The 20,473-nt window shown below is 45.8% G+C and overlaps 2 protein-coding genes across 7 annotated transcripts in view; both read left to right on the top strand.

Annotated features, from left to right (window-relative positions):
- PSMD14 (proteasome 26S subunit, non-ATPase 14) overlaps positions 1-1,924 on the top strand; it is a 92,355-nt gene extending 90,431 nt beyond the window's left edge. For all 6 annotated transcript variants that reach the window (XM_022569862.3, XM_089916770.1, XM_089916773.1 and 3 more), the window contains one exon: positions 1,511-1,924. In XM_022569862.3, the coding sequence (XP_022425570.1) occupies positions 1,511-1,609 (99 nt within the window). In that variant the 3' untranslated portion in view covers positions 1,610-1,924. The remainder of the gene's footprint in view (positions 1-1,510) is intronic.
- Positions 1,925-4,989: 3,065 nt separating this feature from the next.
- On the top strand, positions 4,990-16,212 carry TBR1 (T-box brain transcription factor 1). Its single transcript, XM_022569865.3, has 6 exons — positions 4,990-7,447; positions 8,008-8,162; positions 8,517-8,638; positions 9,243-9,401; positions 10,356-10,417; positions 13,475-16,212. The coding sequence occupies exons 1-6, from the start codon at positions 6,756-6,758 to the stop codon at positions 14,328-14,330; spliced, it is 2,046 nt and encodes a 681-aa protein (XP_022425573.1). The 5' UTR covers positions 4,990-6,755; the 3' UTR covers positions 14,331-16,212.
- Positions 16,213-20,473: the final 4,261 nt, after the last annotated feature.

The raw sequence follows: 20,473 nt of genomic DNA, 5'->3' as shown, positions 1-20,473 counted from the left end.
ATATTACAGTTTCATTAACAAGAGGAACCCTCCAACACCGAAAATGAGATATAATTCATCTTATTCTCTCATCCTGTGTGATACAGTCACCCTTGTTGTCTTCTCCCACTACTTATTTTAGTCTAATATGTAATATTAGATCACCAACTTGGAGCCTAGCATTCAGTAACTACTTTTTGAATAAATGACTCTGATGCTATAGTTTCTTGATGTAGATTCTATTTAACAGTTAGCAGCAAAGAAATTAAAAGTGAAACTGAAAATATATATAATTGGCAAAGTTTAATAATCATCAGAATCATTTTTTTAAAATATAGTACTTCACTAGTTTGGCCTCCTTTGTGGCAAAAGCAAAACTGCCTATGATGGAATCAGACCAATATCTTTTTCTCCTGCCAGTCTTTCTTAGTCTCTGTCACCTAAAATGTCCTAAGGCTTATTTCTGAAATAAAGAAAATTTAGTGTTGTGGTCTAGTTATTTGAAATTATTTGTAGCGTGTTGTATCTCTGGGTATTTTAAAGAAATCAAGCGTATTGAAATTGTAGTTTAGAAAAGAACAGCCAAGAAGTAATTTCAGTGGTGAACATTTGTTTAAAGTTAGGAGTCTTGGTATTTTAGCAAAATACATATAAGAAAATAATGGTTTAGTTGAAAGTTTTTTATTGTGTGCAATATCTATCCTTTATTTCAAAGCTTTCAAATTTAGCTGAAATATTTCAATCAGCTCAGCCTTAAACATAAATGTATATTAAGCATTTAAACTTAACTTCCTTTATTACAATGCAATTTTAAGTCTTGTTTTTAACTCAGATGTTTCAAATACAGATTTGATCAGGTTTAAATTAACGGATTGTACCTATATTCTTTTCTGTGATACATTTTTTCAAAATAGCTACACGAAATATTTATCCTTAACATTTTAGAATTGATCCAAATTGTATTTAAATTTTTAAATTACTAACAGTGACTTTTGATCCAAGAATATTTCCTGAATCATTTAAAGCACTATTCCTGAAATATTAAAATTATATAGGAATTAAATTAAAATTACAGAGGAAGTGATGAGACTTCACATTGAACTCTTTCCTTTTGGTATGTCTGCTTTGAGTAAAGTACCCCCTCAGACATACAGTATATATGAATGGCAGAAAATATACACACATAATCAGGCTTATACACACAGATAAAATGCTTATGCTTTTTTAAAAAAATCAGATGATTTCGGATTTGTATAGAATTCCTTGTGACTCTTTATCATTTCTGCTGCAGAGTCATACCATCGATTGTGTAAATCGATCTTTATTTTATCAGCTCCTTAACATTTTAACAGATTTAGAAATCCTGAAAATGTAACAATATATAGGGAAAGTTAAATTGTAAAATATATATAAATTTAGTTTTGGCTTTCTTTACCAATTTCATCAGCTACTGAAAAAAAATCTAAATAATTCATCTACCAGTAATATGGTTCTTTTTTCTTTTTCTTTCCTTATTCCTTTTTTCTTTTAGGACCCCAAACGTCATTTGGAGGAACATGTGGATGTACTTATGACTTCAAATATTGTCCAGTGTTTAGCAGCTATGTTGGATACTGTTGTATTTAAATAAAGCAATGCAAAAAGCTCTTAGTGATACTTTCAGTGTATAGTCCTCTTGTTCCTAATGCTCAAAATCAAGGGACCTCTGAAGGTGTATTTGGTTAAATGTAAGACATCTGGCATCATTTGCAGCACTGTAACACCTTCAGTCTCCGTTGTGCAATTACTTCTGTTTCTTTAGTCAGGGTCTTTGCAGATTCCAAAGTTGTATAAGAATACATCAAAGTGGACAAATTTTGTTAAGATCCCATTTAATATTTGAAGAAATCAGTAACACAAATATATTTTGATTGTTGCTTACAAAATAAAATACATTTACAGTCTATGTCTCCTGAGGTCTTTTTGGCACTGGGTGGAATTGACAGAATAACATTTGACAGTGCACTGGAAATCTCACACAAGGATATGTTTTCCTTTGTAATTTAAGATAACACATAAAACATCAGTGTGATAACAAAACTTCACAAATGTAAAATGACTGCCATTAAAGAGTGGCTACCTCATTAGTGAGTAACCCAGAAAAATGTTGACATATTTTATTAAAAATATTTGTCACAAGTTAATATTGAATACTCAATATCTTGTTAACAGATTATACTTTCAGTATTTCAGAGGGGTACATATAAGGAGAAAAGGGAGGCAGTTTAAATTTAGACTTTGATGATTTTTTTTTTTTTTAAAGAGTACATTCCACCAACAGTGTTGCGATTGTCTGGGAATTGCCTGCTGCAAAACTTCACTAGACTTTCAGCTGAGACAGCCATAGAAGGTGTGCAGTGTCCTCAAAGCAAAACGAGAAACGTAGCCATAATGTGAATTGAATATCATGAGCACATAAGCAGTAATTTTGTTACTGTTTTCTCTCATCTTTCTTAAATTAACTTAGAAGTACCCAGTTTTCTGATAAAGACAAAAATTTGACTAATGGCAGTTTTCATAGATGACCTCGTCCCTCAACCTGTTTCTAACCTGATGTACATAAGTACTCACACATGGTACAGCACCATACTGGGTACACCAAAGAATGTGCAAAACGCATGGAGACAAAGATTTAATTGCCTCTCCCTTTGTGAAAATACGGTAAGAATGTTTCTAAGGCTTCATTAAAGAGGGAATTTACTTGGGGATTTAGAATTGAGCTTTAGCCTCTGATAGAGTAGTATGAATAATGTGGTGAACCAAATTACTCTCCTATTTGAATAATTCTAGGCTGTTCTTGGTTGCCTAATGAAAAGTTACCAGAAACTAAAAGTGGAAGTGGCTTAAATTCCCACTATGTTTCACAGTCTCTGTTTTTGGTGGAATAAGGTATTCTGAGCATTTCTTGATTGTCCTGTGGTTTCTTCTTTTAAATATAGTGATGGTATATTTTATATAGGACTTGTAATATGTATTGATTGTTGGGATTACAACAGCTAACCATTTACAATTAAAATATGAGTTGAAGTTTGTAGAAATTTTCCTTTTGCCTGATTTAAACTTGTGTGCAAGTGTTTCAGGTTTTTTTAATACATGATTTTCCCCTTTACATAAATCAGGTTCTGTGACTTTCACAGTGTGAAAAGCTAGTCAAGATTATTTTTGTACAATATGTCCAAAGAGGAAGGCCTCAATAATACAAGGGTTATTCTCAACATTCCATTGGAAACTACTTTTTTTTTTTTTCTTTCTTTCACTTTAGTCCCCTGAAAAATAGCTCCTGAGTGAGTAAAGTGACTGAGAAGGCTTACACAAGGCCTGCCTTTTGCTCTTCTTGTTTGATCACCTCATCTTCCGGGACTTCCCACAGTCACATACCATGTTCTCCCACTTGGTTCATGTTGGAGACGTTCCCAATTTCAAAACCTTACCAGAATCCCTCCTAGCAAAAACCTACAGTTTTGTAGATTTGGAGTCAGTCAGAATGAGGATGTCTTAAGAAGGCTCAGTGAACACCTTTCTCTTGGAATGCACAGCTATTTTAGCAGCAGCCTGATAACCCAGGCCGAGGCAGGCACTGAAACAACTTATTTAATCACAAGCTCAATAAGCCACTTCAGGGTGTGTGTGTGTGTGTGTGTGTTTATGTGAGCATCTTTACCGGTCTCTGCAGCACTAAAGCAGCACTAGAACCAAAACTCTTGCCTCTAATACAGAGATGTTCCCGCTTTCCACTTAGCCTAGTATGGGGGCATCAAAAGCTCCAGCCTCACTATTCAGTGCCATCTGCCTGTACCAGGAGCACCTGAGTCTTCCGGGAGCTCATTAGAAATACAGACCTGCTGAATCCGAATCAAGAATCCTGGTGTGGTGCATAAGCACTTTTAAAGTTTGAGAAGACCAGCTCTGTGGAAGTATGATTCAAGAGCTGATGTGCTGATTCTGAGAAAAGCCTGTTTTCCTTCTTGAGCATATACGTTAAAGACGTAGCCTGTATGTGAGGAATCACTGAATTCAGTACTGGTAATCTAAGTGAGAATGCACATTTATCTCCTAATCCAATTCCTTAGAAACTCTGAGGAGGAGGCACTCTCCCTTTCCTCTACTTTAACATGTCATTTTTAGCATTCTTCATTTTTTAAAAAGCCAGTTCAGGGTACCGGGAATAACAAAACCCGAAAAAGAGTCCAGGTAGAGTCTCTCCTTTCTGCGACACACTGAAGGCTCTGTCCCACCGAGGAGGGGGTGGAGAGGCATTCGGGGACAAAGAAGTGAATGATCGAAAAAGGGGAAAGCAAGAGTAGCCAAAACCAGGCCAAAGGCTCTCGGGAGAAATGGCGGTGAAAGGTAAAAGGCAAAGAAAACCAAGCGTCCAATAATGTCATAGCTACTGTCCCCTCCCCCCACACCCCAACGCCTCAACAGTTAAGGCCCTGCTTGTTAGTGAAGCTTCCTGGCCGCGAGCTGAGATTTGCTTTCGAAAGGAAAATGGGGTCTGGCTGTATTTTTTTTTTCCCAGTCCGGGACATCTGGGCACCAACCCTTCCGGCCCTGGGCCGCGCTCGCCGGGCCTTGCCACGCCTGGTGCCCTCTGCGGCCAAGGCGCCCGCCCACCTCGGCGGCGCAGTCCGGGCTCAGCGCTGGCCGCTCAGCCCCCAGAGGCGGCGCTCTCAAAATGCGCCCGCCTAGGCGCAGGTCGAGTCGGGTTAGACCCTCTCTGCAAAGCGCCAGACCCACCCAATGTCCCCGGCGCCGCTCTCCCTCAGGGAGCGGCCGGGCCCGAGGAAGGCAGATGCACTCTCTCGGAGGAAGGTACGAGCTCCACCGGGCGGAGGCGCCCAGGCCGAGCCTCCGGCAGGGAAAGAGTGTGTGCCCCCGGGGTCCGCGCCAGCAGCCGCTCGCCCCGCGCTCCCCGGGTCTGTGGGCGGCTCCCTCTCGGGACCGCCAGGGTGCTGGGGAGCCTACGGGGACCTTAGACAATGGAGCCAGAGCGGGACGGCTGGCCTGGGGCCGAGCGCCGGGCGCGGGGGTGGCTTCTCTCGCCGCCTGCCCCCGCAGTGCCCCGCGTGTGGCCGGTCCGCCAGTCAGCCAGCTCGCGGGGCCGAGCTGAGCTCCGGCGCTGCGCTCCTCCTCCTAGTTCCCGCGCGGCTCGGCGTCCCGGGAAAGCCACAGGAGGGCAGGTTGGCGGGTGCCGGCCATGGGAAGCAGCGTAGAGCGGTGAAGCCTCTTGGCCCTCTGGTTCGGGCGGAGGGCTGGGCTCCTCTGTAGACCCAGTACTGGGAGATTTCTTCCTACACCTCGGCGCTGCTTTGGGCCTCGTGCTATTGATTTGTGCCAACATCTTTTTAAACTGGTTCTTTTCTCTAATTCCGCTTTAGATTCTTTCTCATTTTAAAATTACTGGCATGGATTCTTTTTCTCCCCTCCAGATTATATAAACATTAAACACACACACACACACACACACACACACACACACACACAGAGTCTTCCGTAACGATCACTGCGTTGACACCACTTCCACTCTGTCTCCCCAGATCAACGCTTCTAGGGAACCCATTTGCGCGAGGACCCGGCCCTCTCTTTTCCTGGCGAGGCTTTTGAACCTGTCGCCAAGGCCGTACCTCAGAGAGAAGGAAGTGCAGTGGCATGTGAGGCATGCATGGCGCCTGCCCCCAGTTAGATGCTCTTCAGATAACCTGCAACCAAGCTCGCTGATAAAATATTTAGGAAAGACCTCGTAAACATCACAGCAACTACATTAAGGCACTTCAGCCCAACAGCTTATGATTATTTCAAAACTTAAAAAGGAGATCATTGATTGTCACTGTTTCTGTGCTCAACCAAGAAACCGAACCTTCCCGAGGTGGGTGGATGGGGGGGCTGAGTTGCTTGCCTTTCTCCCCCACTACTCCCCCTTCCCGCTCTCTCTCATGGAGGTGGCTCTCAGCAGCAGTGATTTATTTATGTATGTATGTAGTTTAAAAGGTGTGCATTGGTGGGGGTGTTCGTGGAGGACACACAGGACCTGCTCACAAAGGACTGGGTCAGGTGTCTTGTGCTTCTGTATTAACTGGAAAAGACAGACTCTGGAACTTTTACAGGGCGAGAAGAGGCCACCGGCTCGCGCTTTGTATACTTTGCACTTGAAATCGTTACATTCAACTGAATATTTGGCTCATTCAGATCCGAAAAATCTCCTAGCATCGTTGAATTCCCTCCTCCGCCCCTCAGCTCCAAAGGAGGGAGGTGGGGGGAGAAGGTAGGAAAATGTTTAGTAAATTGCACATCTTTGAATCTTCCTAAAGCAGTGGTCACAAAGCTTAAAGGTGACACAACAGTGCTCACGTAAAACTAACACACGCTCCCCATCCCACCCCCAAGCCAACAATAAAATCATCCCCTTCAGTTTGCCATGATCGCAGCGACCAGGAGCCAGGTGATTATCCTAATTAATGTCTATCTAATTAAATTACTGTCAGCAGTTAACCAATGGCAGGAGCCGTTTCATCGGCTGCACAAGCAGCAAGATCAAAAGTGAGCCTTTTCTGATTGCTGCATAGTGTCAATTGGCCAATCTCTTCTCCCAGGGAAAAAAAAAGTAAATCAAACCTTTGAGAAGCATTTGCTGGTTGAAGTGCTTTCTGTCTAGTGAGGGGGTCTGTGGATTTCTAGTTTATGATAAATAGGACTTTAAAAACCAGGGACAGGAGGGCGAGTGTTCAGGTTCCAGAGCTATGCAGCTGGAGCACTGCCTTTCTCCTTCTATCATGCTCTCCAAGAAATTTCTCAATGTGAGCAGCAGCTACCCACATTCAGGCGGATCTGAGCTCGTCTTGCACGATCATCCCATTATCTCGACCACTGACAACCTGGAGAGAAGTTCACCTCTGAAAAAAATTACCAGGGGGATGACGAATCAGTCAGATACAGACAATTTTCCTGACTCCAAGGACTCACCAGGGGACGTCCAGAGAAGTAAACTCTCTCCTGTCTTGGACGGGGTCTCTGAGCTTCGTCACAGTTTCGATGGCTCTGCTGCAGATCGCTACCTCCTCTCTCAGTCCAGCCAGCCACAGTCCGCGGCCACTGCTCCCAGTGCCATGTTCCCGTACGCCGGGCAGCACGGACCTGCGCACCCCGCCTTCTCCATCGGCAGCCCCAGCCGCTACATGGCCCACCACCCGGTCATCACCAACGGAGCCTACAACAGCCTCCTGTCCAACTCCTCACCGCAGGGCTACCCCACCGCCGGCTACCCCTACCCACAGCAGTACGGCCACTCCTACCAAGGAGCCCCGTTCTACCAGTTCTCCTCCACACAGCCCGGGCTGGTGCCCGGCAAAGCGCAGGTGTACCTGTGCAACAGGCCCCTTTGGCTGAAATTTCACCGGCACCAAACGGAGATGATCATCACCAAACAGGGCAGGTAATGCTACGTTCTTGGCTGCCGCTGCTCCAGGCGCGGTCCGGGGGCAAGTGCACCCGGCTTGTGACCGCCGCGGCAGCGAAGATTTGGGGTCGGGAGCAGAGTGGAAGGCGCTCTGGCGCGTCCTAGAGTTGGCTGGTGTTGGAAAAACGGAAAGGGGAAGGTCTAGCCACCGCGGTGATGTCGGGGAGGGGGTCCCGCTCTAGAAAGGTGGTCGGAGAGCCAGTCAGTGGCCGGAGAAAGGAGAGCGAGAGAGAGGGGGAGAGCCCTGGCCGGTGGCCGGGAGATGGGAGGGACGCATCAACGCCCGATGCACCGACAGGTGGAGATTCGGGTCGCCAATCTTGCTTTTCAGCTGGGCAGTGCTACCTGCCGACTCCCCGACTTCAGCCCCACTTCTTTTCCTCCGCCACCACCCCTTTTCCAACCCAGCAAACATTCGCTCATTGACGCTGAGAGAACAAGTTTTGCTTTGCTATCTGGCGCCTCGCTTCTTGCATTTAATCTTTAACATTTATGTTTTTCCCCCTTGTTTTCTCCCCCCTTCCTAATTTAAATAGGCGCATGTTTCCTTTTTTAAGTTTTAACATTTCTGGTCTCGATCCCACGGCTCATTACAATATTTTTGTGGATGTGATTTTGGCGGATCCCAATCACTGGAGGTTTCAAGGAGGCAAATGGGTTCCTTGCGGCAAAGCGGACACCAATGTGCAAGGCAAGTCCTTCCAATTAACACGTTTTCCTGACACTTATTTAGGTGAGAATGATTAATTAAAGCCTTTGTGGACTGGCTCGAGCGACTTTTAAAACGATCGGCCAATGACTTCTAAAAGCAAACGAGGGGGATAGGGGGACAGACTGAGCCGCGAGAAGGGGGAGGATTATGCAAAAGCAATTTTAATCATCCCAGTTAATAGGAAGAAAGCACGGCCTAAAAAGCCCCAGCTAATGGGCCTCACGGTGGAATAAGGGGTGTGCGTATGTGTATATGTGTGTGTGTCCTACGTGGTGAGGAGTTAAGACTGGGCAGTGCCCGGGGCACATGTAAACAACTTGTTTCTTTCTCTAGGAAATCGGGTCTATATGCATCCGGATTCCCCCAACACGGGGGCTCACTGGATGCGTCAAGAAATCTCTTTTGGAAAATTAAAACTTACAAACAACAAAGGAGCTTCAAACAACAATGGGCAGGTCAGTGGCTCAAGCGCTCATTTCTCTCTCTCTCTCTCTCTCTCTCTCTCTCTCACACACACACACACACACACACTCACTTATACATACTCGTCCCTCCCTAAGATCCAGTTCATCGCTTTAAACCAACATGAGAAACTGGACACGTTTCTTTGCTTCATTAAAAAGACTTCTAAAAAATTCTATTTCCATCCTCCGAAATTATATTAAACAATCTACAAAGTTGTTCTTCTCCCCCCCTCTCGCCCAATTCCCGAGTTCCCAACCTTCCCAAGTACAAATACTTGGTTGATTTTGAGAAGGAAACGCGCAGGATCTGCAGGTTGCGAAAATCTTTGTTTCTCCTTAAAGGAGGACAGGGAGAAGGGCCCTGAGGATCGGGCGGTCGGGTTTGGTTTTCCTCCCGTGCTCGGGCGATCCGTGCTCCCGGGCAGCGAGGGCTGGTCTGCCCCCGCCAGCCAGTCACCAGCCGGGCGAGGCCCGCTATCAGTTACTAGGGGCGGCGGGCTCCTTGCAGCCTCCGCGCGGCGGGCGGCGCAGAGCCCCGCGCACGCCGGCTGCGTTAACGCGCCGCCCGGCGCTCCCCTTTCTCTCCGCCGGACAGATGGTGGTTTTGCAGTCCTTGCACAAGTACCAGCCCCGCCTGCATGTGGTGGAAGTGAACGAGGACGGCACGGAGGACACCAGCCAGCCCGGCCGCGTGCAGACATTCACTTTTCCCGAGACTCAGTTCATCGCCGTCACCGCCTACCAGAACACCGATGTAAGGAGGCCTGGGGGCTGGGCGCGCGGCGGTCGGCACCGGCTTCTCCAGGCCCACGCCGCTACCCCCGGCCATCCCCCGCTCTGGCACTAACGTCAGCCGCAGCTGGCTCTGCTGCGCCTTTTAGGCGTAGGGCTAGGGGCCTGCTGGGCACCTTCCCTAAACACCTAGCCGGTGGGAAAAAGCTTCCTATTCGTCTCCGTCGCGGGTCACCCGGGCCACCTTTAAGGTGACCAGAATTTCTCGGGCCTCTTGGGAATTTTTATTTAGTTTTCAAGCATCACTTTCTGGGTGATCAAAAGAAACCCACATTCATATATTTAAAAACTACAATAAATTACTGGGGGCTACGAAGTGAGTTTTCTAGCAGTTTGAACTTAATCATTTGCAAGTTTGCAGAAACTTATTTTACTACTGTTGATTTGACTACTAGAATTGATGTTTTTTAAAAACTTAAATGAAAATATTAGAAGTTAAAAATATGCGTTTATTTTAAATCAAAACTGATTTTAAGATGCAGATTGTGGGTTCTTCAAGTTGTGTATCAAAAGCAACCAATTTTAAAAAATATGATGAAACATTTAAGATACGAAACATTTTTTAGTGATGAATTCAAGTGCCCCTTAAAGATTTTTGCCTGAGTAAGGGCATTATGTAACAAGCATTTTAAAAAATGAGCATTTGAACCAATTTAGAACACATGGGAGAGCTAATTGAAAGCAATTCTTTAGTTTTAGTCACCATTAATTTAAACATGTTCCTCATAACTTTCATCATACTTTCTTTTTTTTCCTTTCCACCCATTCCCTCAAATTTTTCAGTTAGGGAAACTTTGCTATTTAATGAAATTGTGGGCCGTAAGCCCCTGTAAAAAGCAGCAGATGACATATCCTTAAACACCCAATCCTCTGTATAGAATGTAAAATCGTATTAATCTTTTTTTCTCTTTTCCAGATTACACAACTGAAAATAGATCACAACCCCTTTGCAAAAGGATTTCGGGATAATTATGACACGTAAGTAGTTTTGCACTTTCTCAAATTTGTGGAATTGGGCTTTAGGTCAAAGGTGGATTGCTTTGTACAAGGCTTTTGGAAGCTAGAAAGTGTGAAGACAGGGTTGTTTTCGAGGTTTTCCTTTCCTTTTTGTCGGCTCCCCTTCTCTCTGGTGACCTGGCTTAGTACTTCTGTGGTTTTGGTGAAAGGTTTCCTCTGCCTATTTTTAGCTTTTGCGTGAATTACAAAGTTGTTGGCGGGGCTTGGGGACTGGCTGGCTGGGGAAGCCGCCCTGGTTCCCGGGTGCGCGAGTTGTATGTGGCACTGCAGATGCTCAGCTCAGATTGTCTGTGTCTGAAACCGCCCGAGTCTGCCTGAAAGTGCATGTGGCTCTGGCAGTTGTTACAGTCTCCTTGGCATATGTGACTTTTATTTACCCATTTCCAAGTTTTGTGTAATAGCTTTTCCTGTGCAAGTTTACTATGGACTGAATAAAAATGTGCACCCACTACAGGCAAGTTCACGAGCACAGCCGACATTGCAGTCACTTCAGGCTTTGGGAAGGACCCAGGTTCTGTTGCTGTGTATTATTTATGCTTCGAAAGAAAAATATTTCCTCTTATCGTTTTTATCTAGGTGCGTTTTAATTAAATGTGTTGGTTCCCTTTTCTCCAGGCATCCCTTACCTACTCCATGTCTTTTCTATCAAAATGCTGTCCTCTGGGGGCAACAGTAGGTGTAAACTGAATACTTCCTGGGCTTGTTCTGGCGTTCTTCCTCAGAGCCCAGGTATAGTGCCTAGGAGTTCAGATAGAGTTATATAGCAAAATCTAAATCTGGATTATGGTGATCCCTTCACTTTTTTCTGACCATAGAAGGGAAGGATACATAAATTTTAATTTCATGGCTTGCATTAAGTGCTTGGGATAGAACTACAAAGTTGAATCTGTCTTTGACTAGGAATAGATTAAATTTGTGGAGGAGACAAGTGGCTATCTCCAGGTAGATACCGAACTTCCCTCCTGATATTTTTATAACAAATTGAAAAGACAGTCATGGATGGTACTGCCTGTAACTGCCATGTGCATCCCTCAAAAGTGGTCCAAAGGAAGCAAGCCTCATCATTATGATTCCCCAGAAAAAAAAAACTTGGCTACTCTAGTCCTTCCTCACAATCTAAAAAAGGTGGGCTCAGCACAGTGGAAAGTGTGTGGCCCATGAGACCAGAGATATTGGTCTCTGTACTAGGGGGTCTTGTAGATTTTGAGCTTTTAATTCTGCTGTGAACATCTGTTCCAAAGCATTTATTTTGCACAAATCAATTCAGTAATCCCAAGTGGGTTGGGACCTGGATGGGCATATAAACTGTATCTTTTGCAGATTGTTTTTTTTTTCTTTTTAAAATATTGTGGTGGTAAACAGAGAAGATATTTGCACCTTGCTGGTTATGTTCCCTTCCTGCCTCCCTCTACTTGTTCTTATTTGAGGCTGGAATTAAATTTCAGGAGGAAAATTTTGTGCAGTAAGCAAACTGCACCTGAGCAGCCACAGCATAACACTCACTTGCCCCTCTTCTGGCTGACTTCTGTTGGAAAAAACCACTTCCATTTGGTTCTTAAATCACTATATATTTCTCATAAAAAGCTTCTTTAACTATACAAGTGGTTATCTTAGACATTTATGGGTTAGAGAAGAGTAGAATGGTTTATGACACTCCCTTTCCACTGTTAATGTCGGTTATTTGGGCCTGGCTCACTTTTGGAGAAACAGGGAGAGCAATAAAGAGTTCAGGGGGGCCAGGGGGTTTGCTTGGCCACTCACCAGGGAATCTCCTCCCCAAAGGATTGAGGTCTGACAAGACTGAGGCTCTCTTTCAAAACAGTCTGTTGATTAAAGATTAAAACATTTATGTGTGAGCTAAATAAAAAGGGAGGCATGTGTGTATGTGTATGAGAAAATACTTCGACCAATCTTGATCCAATCTCTGGTTCCTTCTCAATTCGAATGGGATTTTCTAGGCCCAGGGCCTAGAGCTAATCTTTGACTATTTTATTTAAGGTAATTCTTAGTAACACAATTACTGTATGTGGTTGGGCAAGTTATTTAACTTCCCTTTGCCTCAGTTTCTTCACCTGTAAAGTGGGATAATAATGGTACCTAACTTGGAAAATTGTTGTGATGGTTAAATAAATTACTGTCTGTACAGTCCTAGACAAGGGTGCCTGGTATACATAATCAAGTTGTATAAGGATTAGCTATTATTAGTGGGAGACTGCTTGGCGGAGGTTGATAACTGTACTTCAAGAGTTTGCCCCCCAAGTTGTTGTTGCTGTTGTTTTTAACCAGTAACAGATCAAAAGCTGGGGAAAGAAGGTCAGAGTAAAGAATGCTTTTTCTCTGCAAAAGAATTTTACTGATTGATGACTTTGTTTCCAAGTAGTAATTCTTGTTTGTATTAGTGGTCGGGAGCTGGGGGTTGAAAGATCACACGGGGAAAACAAGACAGTAAGTCCTGCGGAGGCTTGCAGCAGTAACCCTCCCGGGTCTCAGCAGACTGGCGAAAACCAGTCCGATGCTTGTCAGTACCTGGGGGGCCCGCGCGTGTGTCAAATGGAGGAAAGCGGTCTTAAAAGGGTGGAAGTGGGTGACTTGTTTAGAAATTTCGCTCAGAAACTCTCACCGAAGAAGAAAGGCCCACTGGGCAAATAACACCTTAATTCCTGGGTAAATCTGCCTTAATGTGTACACATACAGTGGAGAAGTGGGATGAGAATCCCTTGCTGTGCTCCTCTCTCGGGACCCCTGTGCACCTGGCGAGAGAACGCAAGAGAGGAGGGAAGCCTTCCTCTTCACCTGTATCATTTTTAGGTCCCTGAATAGACAGATTGATTCCTGTATAATTTCACGATTTATTTTGGAGAGGATGCAGGTCTGTGACCTTTTGTCTGTCTCCATCCTGGACGGCGGCAGGTTACACGTGGAGATGGTGTGGGTGGGCAACCAGGGGTGGCCTTCCCTTTTGCCCCCCGAAGGGACCTGGCGCCACCCTTCGGTTCTCTCTCTCTCCCTCCCTCGCAGGATCTACACTGGCTGCGACATGGACCGCCTGACCCCCTCGCCCAACGACTCCCCGCGCTCGCAGATCGTGCCCGGGGCCCGCTACGCCATGGCCGGCTCTTTCCTGCAGGACCAGTTCGTGAGCAACTACGCCAAGGCCCGCTTCCACCCGGGCGCGGGCGCGGGCCCCGGGCCGGGCACGGACCGCAGCGTGCCGCACACCAACGGGCTGCTGTCGCCGCAGCAGGCCGAGGACCCGGGCGCGCCGTCGCCGCAGCGCTGGTTTGTGACGCCGGCCAACAACCGGCTGGACTTCGCCGCCTCGGCCTACGACACGGCCACGGACTTCGCGGGCAACGCGGCCACGCTGCTCTCGTACGCGGCGGCCGGCGTGAAGGCGCTGCCGCTGCAGGCGGCCGGCTGCACGGGCCGCCCGCTCGGCTACTACGCCGACCCGTCGGGCTGGGGCGCGCGCAGCCCCCCGCAGTACTGCGGCGCCAAGTCGGGCTCGGTGCTGCCCTGCTGGCCCAACAGCGCCGCGGCCGCCGCGCGTATGGCCGGCGCCAACCCCTACCTGGGCGAGGAGGCCGAGGGCTTGGCCGCCGAGCGCTCGCCGCTGCCGCCCGGCGCCGAGGACGCCAAGCCCAAGGACCTGTCCGACTCCAGCTGGATCGAGACGCCCTCCTCCATCAAGTCCATCGACTCGAGCGACTCGGGGATTTACGAGCAGGCCAAACGGAGGCGGATCTCGCCCGCTGACACGCCCGTGTCCGAGAGCTCGTCCCCGCTCAAGAGCGAGGTGCTGGCCCAGCGGGACTGCGAGAAGAACTGCGCCAAGGACATAGGCGGCTACTACGGCTTCTACTCGCACAGCTAGGCCGCCCCTGCCCGCCTCGGCCCCGCGCCCCGCCGCGGCCGGGCCCCCGCCAGCCCCTCCCGCCTCTCCCCCTGCGCCTCCTGCCCACGCCCCACTCGCGCGCCCCCTCAGTTTGTTTGACCCTCGAACACCGTCTGCAGCGGATTAGTACAGGTCTCCGAGTGTAATTTTAACCTTTTCTTTCTTTCTTTTTTTTTTTTTTGCACAGCAGTTTCCGCAATTAGCGCACCGACCTTCAACATGGCTGTAAACCTTTTGGTTTTCCTACTTCCGAACCTTCTGTGAAGTTATCCTCCCAACAATTCCCCTCCCCCTCGTCTTTTTCTCACCCTCTCCTTCCCTTTCTGGTAATGAAACTCTTCACCTTTAGGAGACCTGGGCAGTCCTGTCAGGCAGCAGCTATTCCGACCCGCCAAATCTCGGCCTCCCCATTAACCGTAGGATGTTGATTCTAGAACCTGGACCCCCCAGCGCGTCCTTTCTTATCCCCGAGTGGATGGATGGATGGATGGTAGGGATGTTAATAATTTTAGTGGAACAAAGCCTGTGAAATGACTGTATATAGTGTTAATTTACTGTAACGAATGGCTAGTTTTTATTCTCATCGTCAAGGCACAAAACCAGTTCATGCTTAACCTTCTCGTTCATTTCTTTTCCTTTCTTTGCCTTTTTCTCCACCCCCCTCCCCTTTAACATTTTTTCTGGTGGGATAATTAACAATATTCTAAGAGGCTCTGAAAACTTGAAACTTGAAAAACTAGATAATGATGGGTTTCTCACTTCTCCTCAATCCGTTGCATGAAATAATTACTCTGTGCCCTACTGCACACAAATAGCTAAGGAGAATCTGACCAAACACCTGTAAAGGATAGGTGTCTTTTCATAGGCAAGTCGATTAAGTGGCATGATGCCTGCAAAGCAAAGCTAACTGGAGTTATATGTTTTTTACCCCTTACTTCTAAATAGAATAGCTCGACATCAGCAATATTATTTTGCCTTATTTGTTTTTCCCCAAGTGCCAAATCCATTACTGGTCTGTGCAGGTGCCACATATGCTGACAAACTGTTTCTGAGTATCTTTTCAGTTCCCCCCTCCACCTTTATATGCTGTAAATCTTTGTAATGAATATTCTACTAATGATATAGATGACTGAATTGTTGGTAACTATAGTGTAGTCTAGTGAAGATGAATTGTGTGAGTTGTATATTTTACTGCATTTTAGTTTTGAAAATGATTTCCCCGACACCTAGAAACAGCTGCAATTTGACTTCCTTGGGAAAACACTAGCATTAATGCAAGTAAGACTGTTTTTCCCCCTCCCACTAAGTCTTGTTATATTTGATAAGGAGCACTAATCCCCCTGAAAATAGATTAGTAGGATTTCTAATGTTGTGTAGCAAACCTATACTTTTTTTTTTGTATTTTAAAATTAATGTGAAATATGCATCATACACAATATTCAATCTAGATTCAGTCCATTGGGGGGATTTTTTTTCCTGATAGGAATTCAGGGTCTAAACGTGTGTATATTTTGGCTCTTCTGTAAATCTAATGTTGTGATTTTTATATTTGTTTCGTTTTGTCTGTGAACTGAATAATTTATACAAGTACACACTCCATTGAGAAACGTTTTGTTTTTTGCTCGTTTGTATCGTCTGTGTATAACAAGTAAAATAAATCTGGTAAAATGCTATGGTGTTTGAAAGCAGTTTACAGTTTGAAAATAATTTAATTATAGATGATTATTTTTAAGGGTTAAGGAAGAATAGCCTGTCCCTACTCCAATATGGGGCAGTCTGTTTAGTGGAAACTGCCTCTCATAAATTTGTTTTATAGCACTACCAGTAATTACTTTTTTTCCTCTTATTTACAACTACTTAGTTCCCTGTGAGTCGTTTCACTTTGTTGCACTTTTTCTTTTTTTCAGGAAAATGTAGACACTTCCTTATATCTTTAAGTAGGAAATAACGTGAGCAGGAAAAGGAGGGTCTTTAATACGAAATTTAGAATTTCTTTAAATTTCACAAAGTCAGGAGGGAGGCTTTGGGCAAGAGAAGGGTGTGATTTAAATGCTTGTCAAAATAGGCTGTTGACCGCAGCTCTAGGCAGATGTCGAAAATTCCGGTCCTTAAATACGAGGCCTTGGAGTTGAGTGGTGAATCCGTAAATGAATACACAGGATGGCCTACATTTCTTGAGTGGATTGTTTTGGGGGGATTGGGAGGGGTTGGAGGGGGGAAGGACTCATAGAGCAAACTCGTGAAAGGTCGGTATTTAACCACTGAGCTTAAAACTTGCTTTAGGAGGTATCTGGGGGGCACCACTCCCGTCTTTTCTACAACGGAACTCCTGTGCCAGTCCTGCCCAAGCCAGATCCCCATCCCTTGAGAAAAAAAATACAGAAATGTGGATATTCCAGCTGGGGGGTCGCTGCGTCTTAGTCAAGGTGTCCGCAGAGCTCTGCCTTTACCTCCTGGAGAAGCGATTTTTGTACTTTTGTGTCCAGAGAAACGAGATCCAAGAAAGAGGTGGAGAATGGTTCAACTTTCTTGCTTAGTCTGGGCCAGTCTCAGGTTATGGGACGAAATTTACCACCACCCAGAGATGGTCGTGTATCCCCTTTGCAATTTGACAGATGCAAAGAGGCTTCAAAGTTCCAATTAAAGTGAAAATTGGTGGGGGGAACAAGACCGATTTGCCTTCCCTGGGCGATTTCGCCACTAGACGGCGTTCCGCGGAGTTTTGTCTGCCACATAGAAAAGCGAAGACTGATTTTCCTTTGTGTTTCTCCGTTCCCACACCTAAGAACTAAACAAGAGGACAAAAAGCATAAAACAGGGGGCCTGCGTGGCGAGTGAAGTGGAGCAGTGTGTTCCTGCAATCACCCACTGGCCCTGCGCTCTTGCGACCTCGGTGCCGCCGAGCAGGAGGCGCACGTGCAGCCGGGAGGCCCGGGGGCGCCCAGGCCGAGGGCGAGGGTAGCGGGGGCCGCGCTGGGCTTCCGGGAGTAAGCCTGGCGGTCGGAGCGCGGCTCCCGGCCAGACCTGCCGCCCTCGGGCCAGAGTCACCGCGAACAAAGGAGTCGGTGTCATGTGCGGAAACGAAGCTCTTAGAAGCCGAGGATAGATTTCACAGGAACGTAGTGCCCGGTACTGAAAGACGCACTTAGCTGCTATTAGGAAGTACTTAAAAAAATTGGGGAGGTCGTTTCCCTTGCAGCTCTGCACCATCTGCTGTGTGGACTGAGTCAGCGTGAGGTAAATTTGCAGCTCCGCGCTCCTGTCGGAGGCAGTGTGCTTTCCTGTCCTTTGCAAGCATGATCATTTCTCCTGGCTTCCAAGGAGTCTTGGGTGTCTAGTGAAGTGACACTGTCAGTGTGTCGGAGAAGCTGCTGCTATTCCAAGGAAATCAGAGTTCGTTTTGGGAGGGCCTGCGGGAACCAGAGTTCGCGTCCCGGGTTAGATTTCGAGTTGCCTTTTTACCTCCGTGAGGGTAGGAGTCAGGGGAGGGACGGAGAAGGATGACGAATCCTACCCGTAAACTGCAGATTTCCCCAGTTTTCCAAAGTGTCTTTTCAAAAAGAGAAAGAAAAAAAAGGCGAGCGTGCGGCTAGCATTCTATTCTGGCTCCAGCCTTCCCGCCACTCGCATCCCTCGCCATCTTAGCTCCTTGCCCACCAGCCGCTTGGGGCCGAGCGCGGCGGGCAGGCGCCGCTCGAGCCCAGAGACGCTGCGCCCTGCGTTCTTCACCTTCGAGCTGGTGCCGCGGGTCAGGGTGGCCGACGGGCGGGCACAGAGCGCGCTGCGGTCGAGGGCGTCCGGGAGCCCAGGCCGGCGGGGACGGACATCCGCACGAGTTCGGCCGGCAGTGGGGCGGCTCCGAAGGCCTGGTCTGTGCCGCTGAGCCTGGGCCCAGGCTCTCTGGCTTCGCCGTTGGGTGGCGGTGGGGGGCGGCTGCGTCCTGGCAGTCCCCGCCGTGGATCCAGGCCGGGAGTCCAGGCGAGGAACGCGGGCAGGGATTCAGGCCGCGCGTCTAGACAGGGGGCCCAGCGTAGGTCCAGACCTGGAGTCCAGGCGGTTCTCCTGTCCCTTCAAGAGTCCGGTCCAGCGTGGCTAGCGGCCTTGACTCTGGCCTTGGGTGCGGCCCTCCCAAGCCGGGCAACCCACTAGGATTTAGGGCGTGAAAGCGTTTGTAGGCCTAGCAGAAACTTACTGGGTTTGCTTCAAAAATCAGGTCGTTTCTGTCTCTTTAGGACTGACTTAACATCCCCCGAGCTCTTAAAATGTTGTAATTTAGGGTCTATGGAGAACTTTATGAACCATCTTACCTCCTGCAGTTACATTTTCTTATAAATCCTGCTGCTAAAACTCACTGTGACCCACCTTTTTTTTGTGATGCTAAGTATTTATCTTTTTAGGAGTGAGCTTTCAAGGATGTTGTACTTGCTGTTTAGGGTGCAGGCTAGGAACAAAAGCGTTGTTGAGTAGAGGCTATTTACATTCTCGGGGAATTTAAAATGCACTGTAGCAGTATTTGGGCAACGTATTTGTGTACATAAGTGATCTTTATAAAATGTTCTGCCTGTCCTCTGGTGCAGCACCTTTTCTATGTGTATATGAGTTATTTTATCATGTATGCCTTTTAGCCATGGAGATAGGAAAAATCACAGAGCTTATGATCCTGTGTGAAAACAAACCAATCTAGATTCCTCCATAGGAAACAGTAACAATTATTCTCATTTTTAGGCAAACTTACTTTGAAGAAGTCAGCAACTTTAAAGACCAGTGATAAGCATTCAGTTTTTAAATATTTAATTTACGCTGGTATGTGGGCAATTGCTTGGTTAATTTTAATATTTTAAAGAGTAAATGTTCATCCTAATATCAGTAGAATCAGTCTTTGAAAAGGTAGCTGAGAATTTTTAAGCAAGTTGAATCTCTATGATTTATTGAATTTACAATTTTAGTGCAAGATTTACTTTTGGACAGTGAGTTTTTCTTTTGCCAGAACAAGATGAGTCAAGGAAGACAGAGACAAAGTAGGCAGTAGGAAGACAGAGACAAAAATCCTACAAAGTAGGATTTTAGGCATTGCATTATATTTGATTTAATTCAGTTGCTTTGAGATTTGTAGGTCTTCCTGGTTCTGGTCTTCAGCTTGTAAGTTAGGTTGCAACGTATTTAAAAATATATTCACTTGAAAGAAAACCCCACTGCTTTCACAATAAAGTAAACTTGATGGTGTACAAGTCACTGGTCACATCTGAGCTGATTATATCCGCCTTGCATGTATTTTACACCCACAGTATGGTTTGCAGTGGTGTTCAAGGCATAGTGTGAAGAATTTGATTTGAATAGTTCCATTAAAGCAATGGAAAAAAAAAACATGGCTTAATAGACCTTCTAGTGATAGATCCCCATCTTCCTATGCTAACTCTGAAATAAATATGTGGTCTAGTATTAGGAACGTGGCATTTAGAAGACCCTTGCTGGTAATACTTAATTTAATAAACACACTAACTGTGACATTATTAATGCAATGAAACTTGTACCACAAGCTGATTCTTTCAGGTTGTTTGACCTATTACTTATCACTAGATTCCTTATGAACATATCCTGTGATTTATAACTTGAATTTTATATTAAAATTATTTTGGATTTCAACTCTAAAAATATCTGCATGACAAGGCACTCATTTTATATACAAAGCATCTATACTTATGTATCTTGGCCAACCTTTCATGAGGAGGAAGATGGAATTTATGAAGGGAGAGCATCTCTAGGGATATGCCTCTGGTTATTTTGGCTAACATTTTGGCTAATATATATTTTGTTTCAATACTAGTAGAAAAAAAAGAATATAAGGTTAACTTTAAGTTTGGGGACAAAAGTTATACTTACTTAGTATATATATGTCATATACATGCATTATATATGTATATACGTATACACTAAGTTTCAAGAAATGGCAAGTTAATTGAACTTTCTGGTTGAAAGGATATTCCTAGCCCAATTTTCAACTTTTAAGGTGTATTTCTCTTTTATTTTGTCATTCCTAGTATGAAGGGGAAGGCATTTTTCAATCTTAGGATAATTCAGAGGCAATTTTTTGGTTCTCAGTTAATTCAGTCTCATCTTAAAAG

The sequence above is a fragment of the Delphinapterus leucas genome, chromosome 8 (assembly GCF_059928025.1).
Source record: "Delphinapterus leucas isolate spDelLeu-1000000601 "Yukka" chromosome 8, BTC_Dleu_Yukka2, whole genome shotgun sequence".
Lineage (NCBI taxonomy): Eukaryota > Metazoa > Chordata > Mammalia > Artiodactyla > Monodontidae > Delphinapterus > Delphinapterus leucas.
The sequence above is the reverse complement of the archived record's forward strand: the minus strand, read 5'-3'. Positions and strand labels throughout refer to the sequence as shown.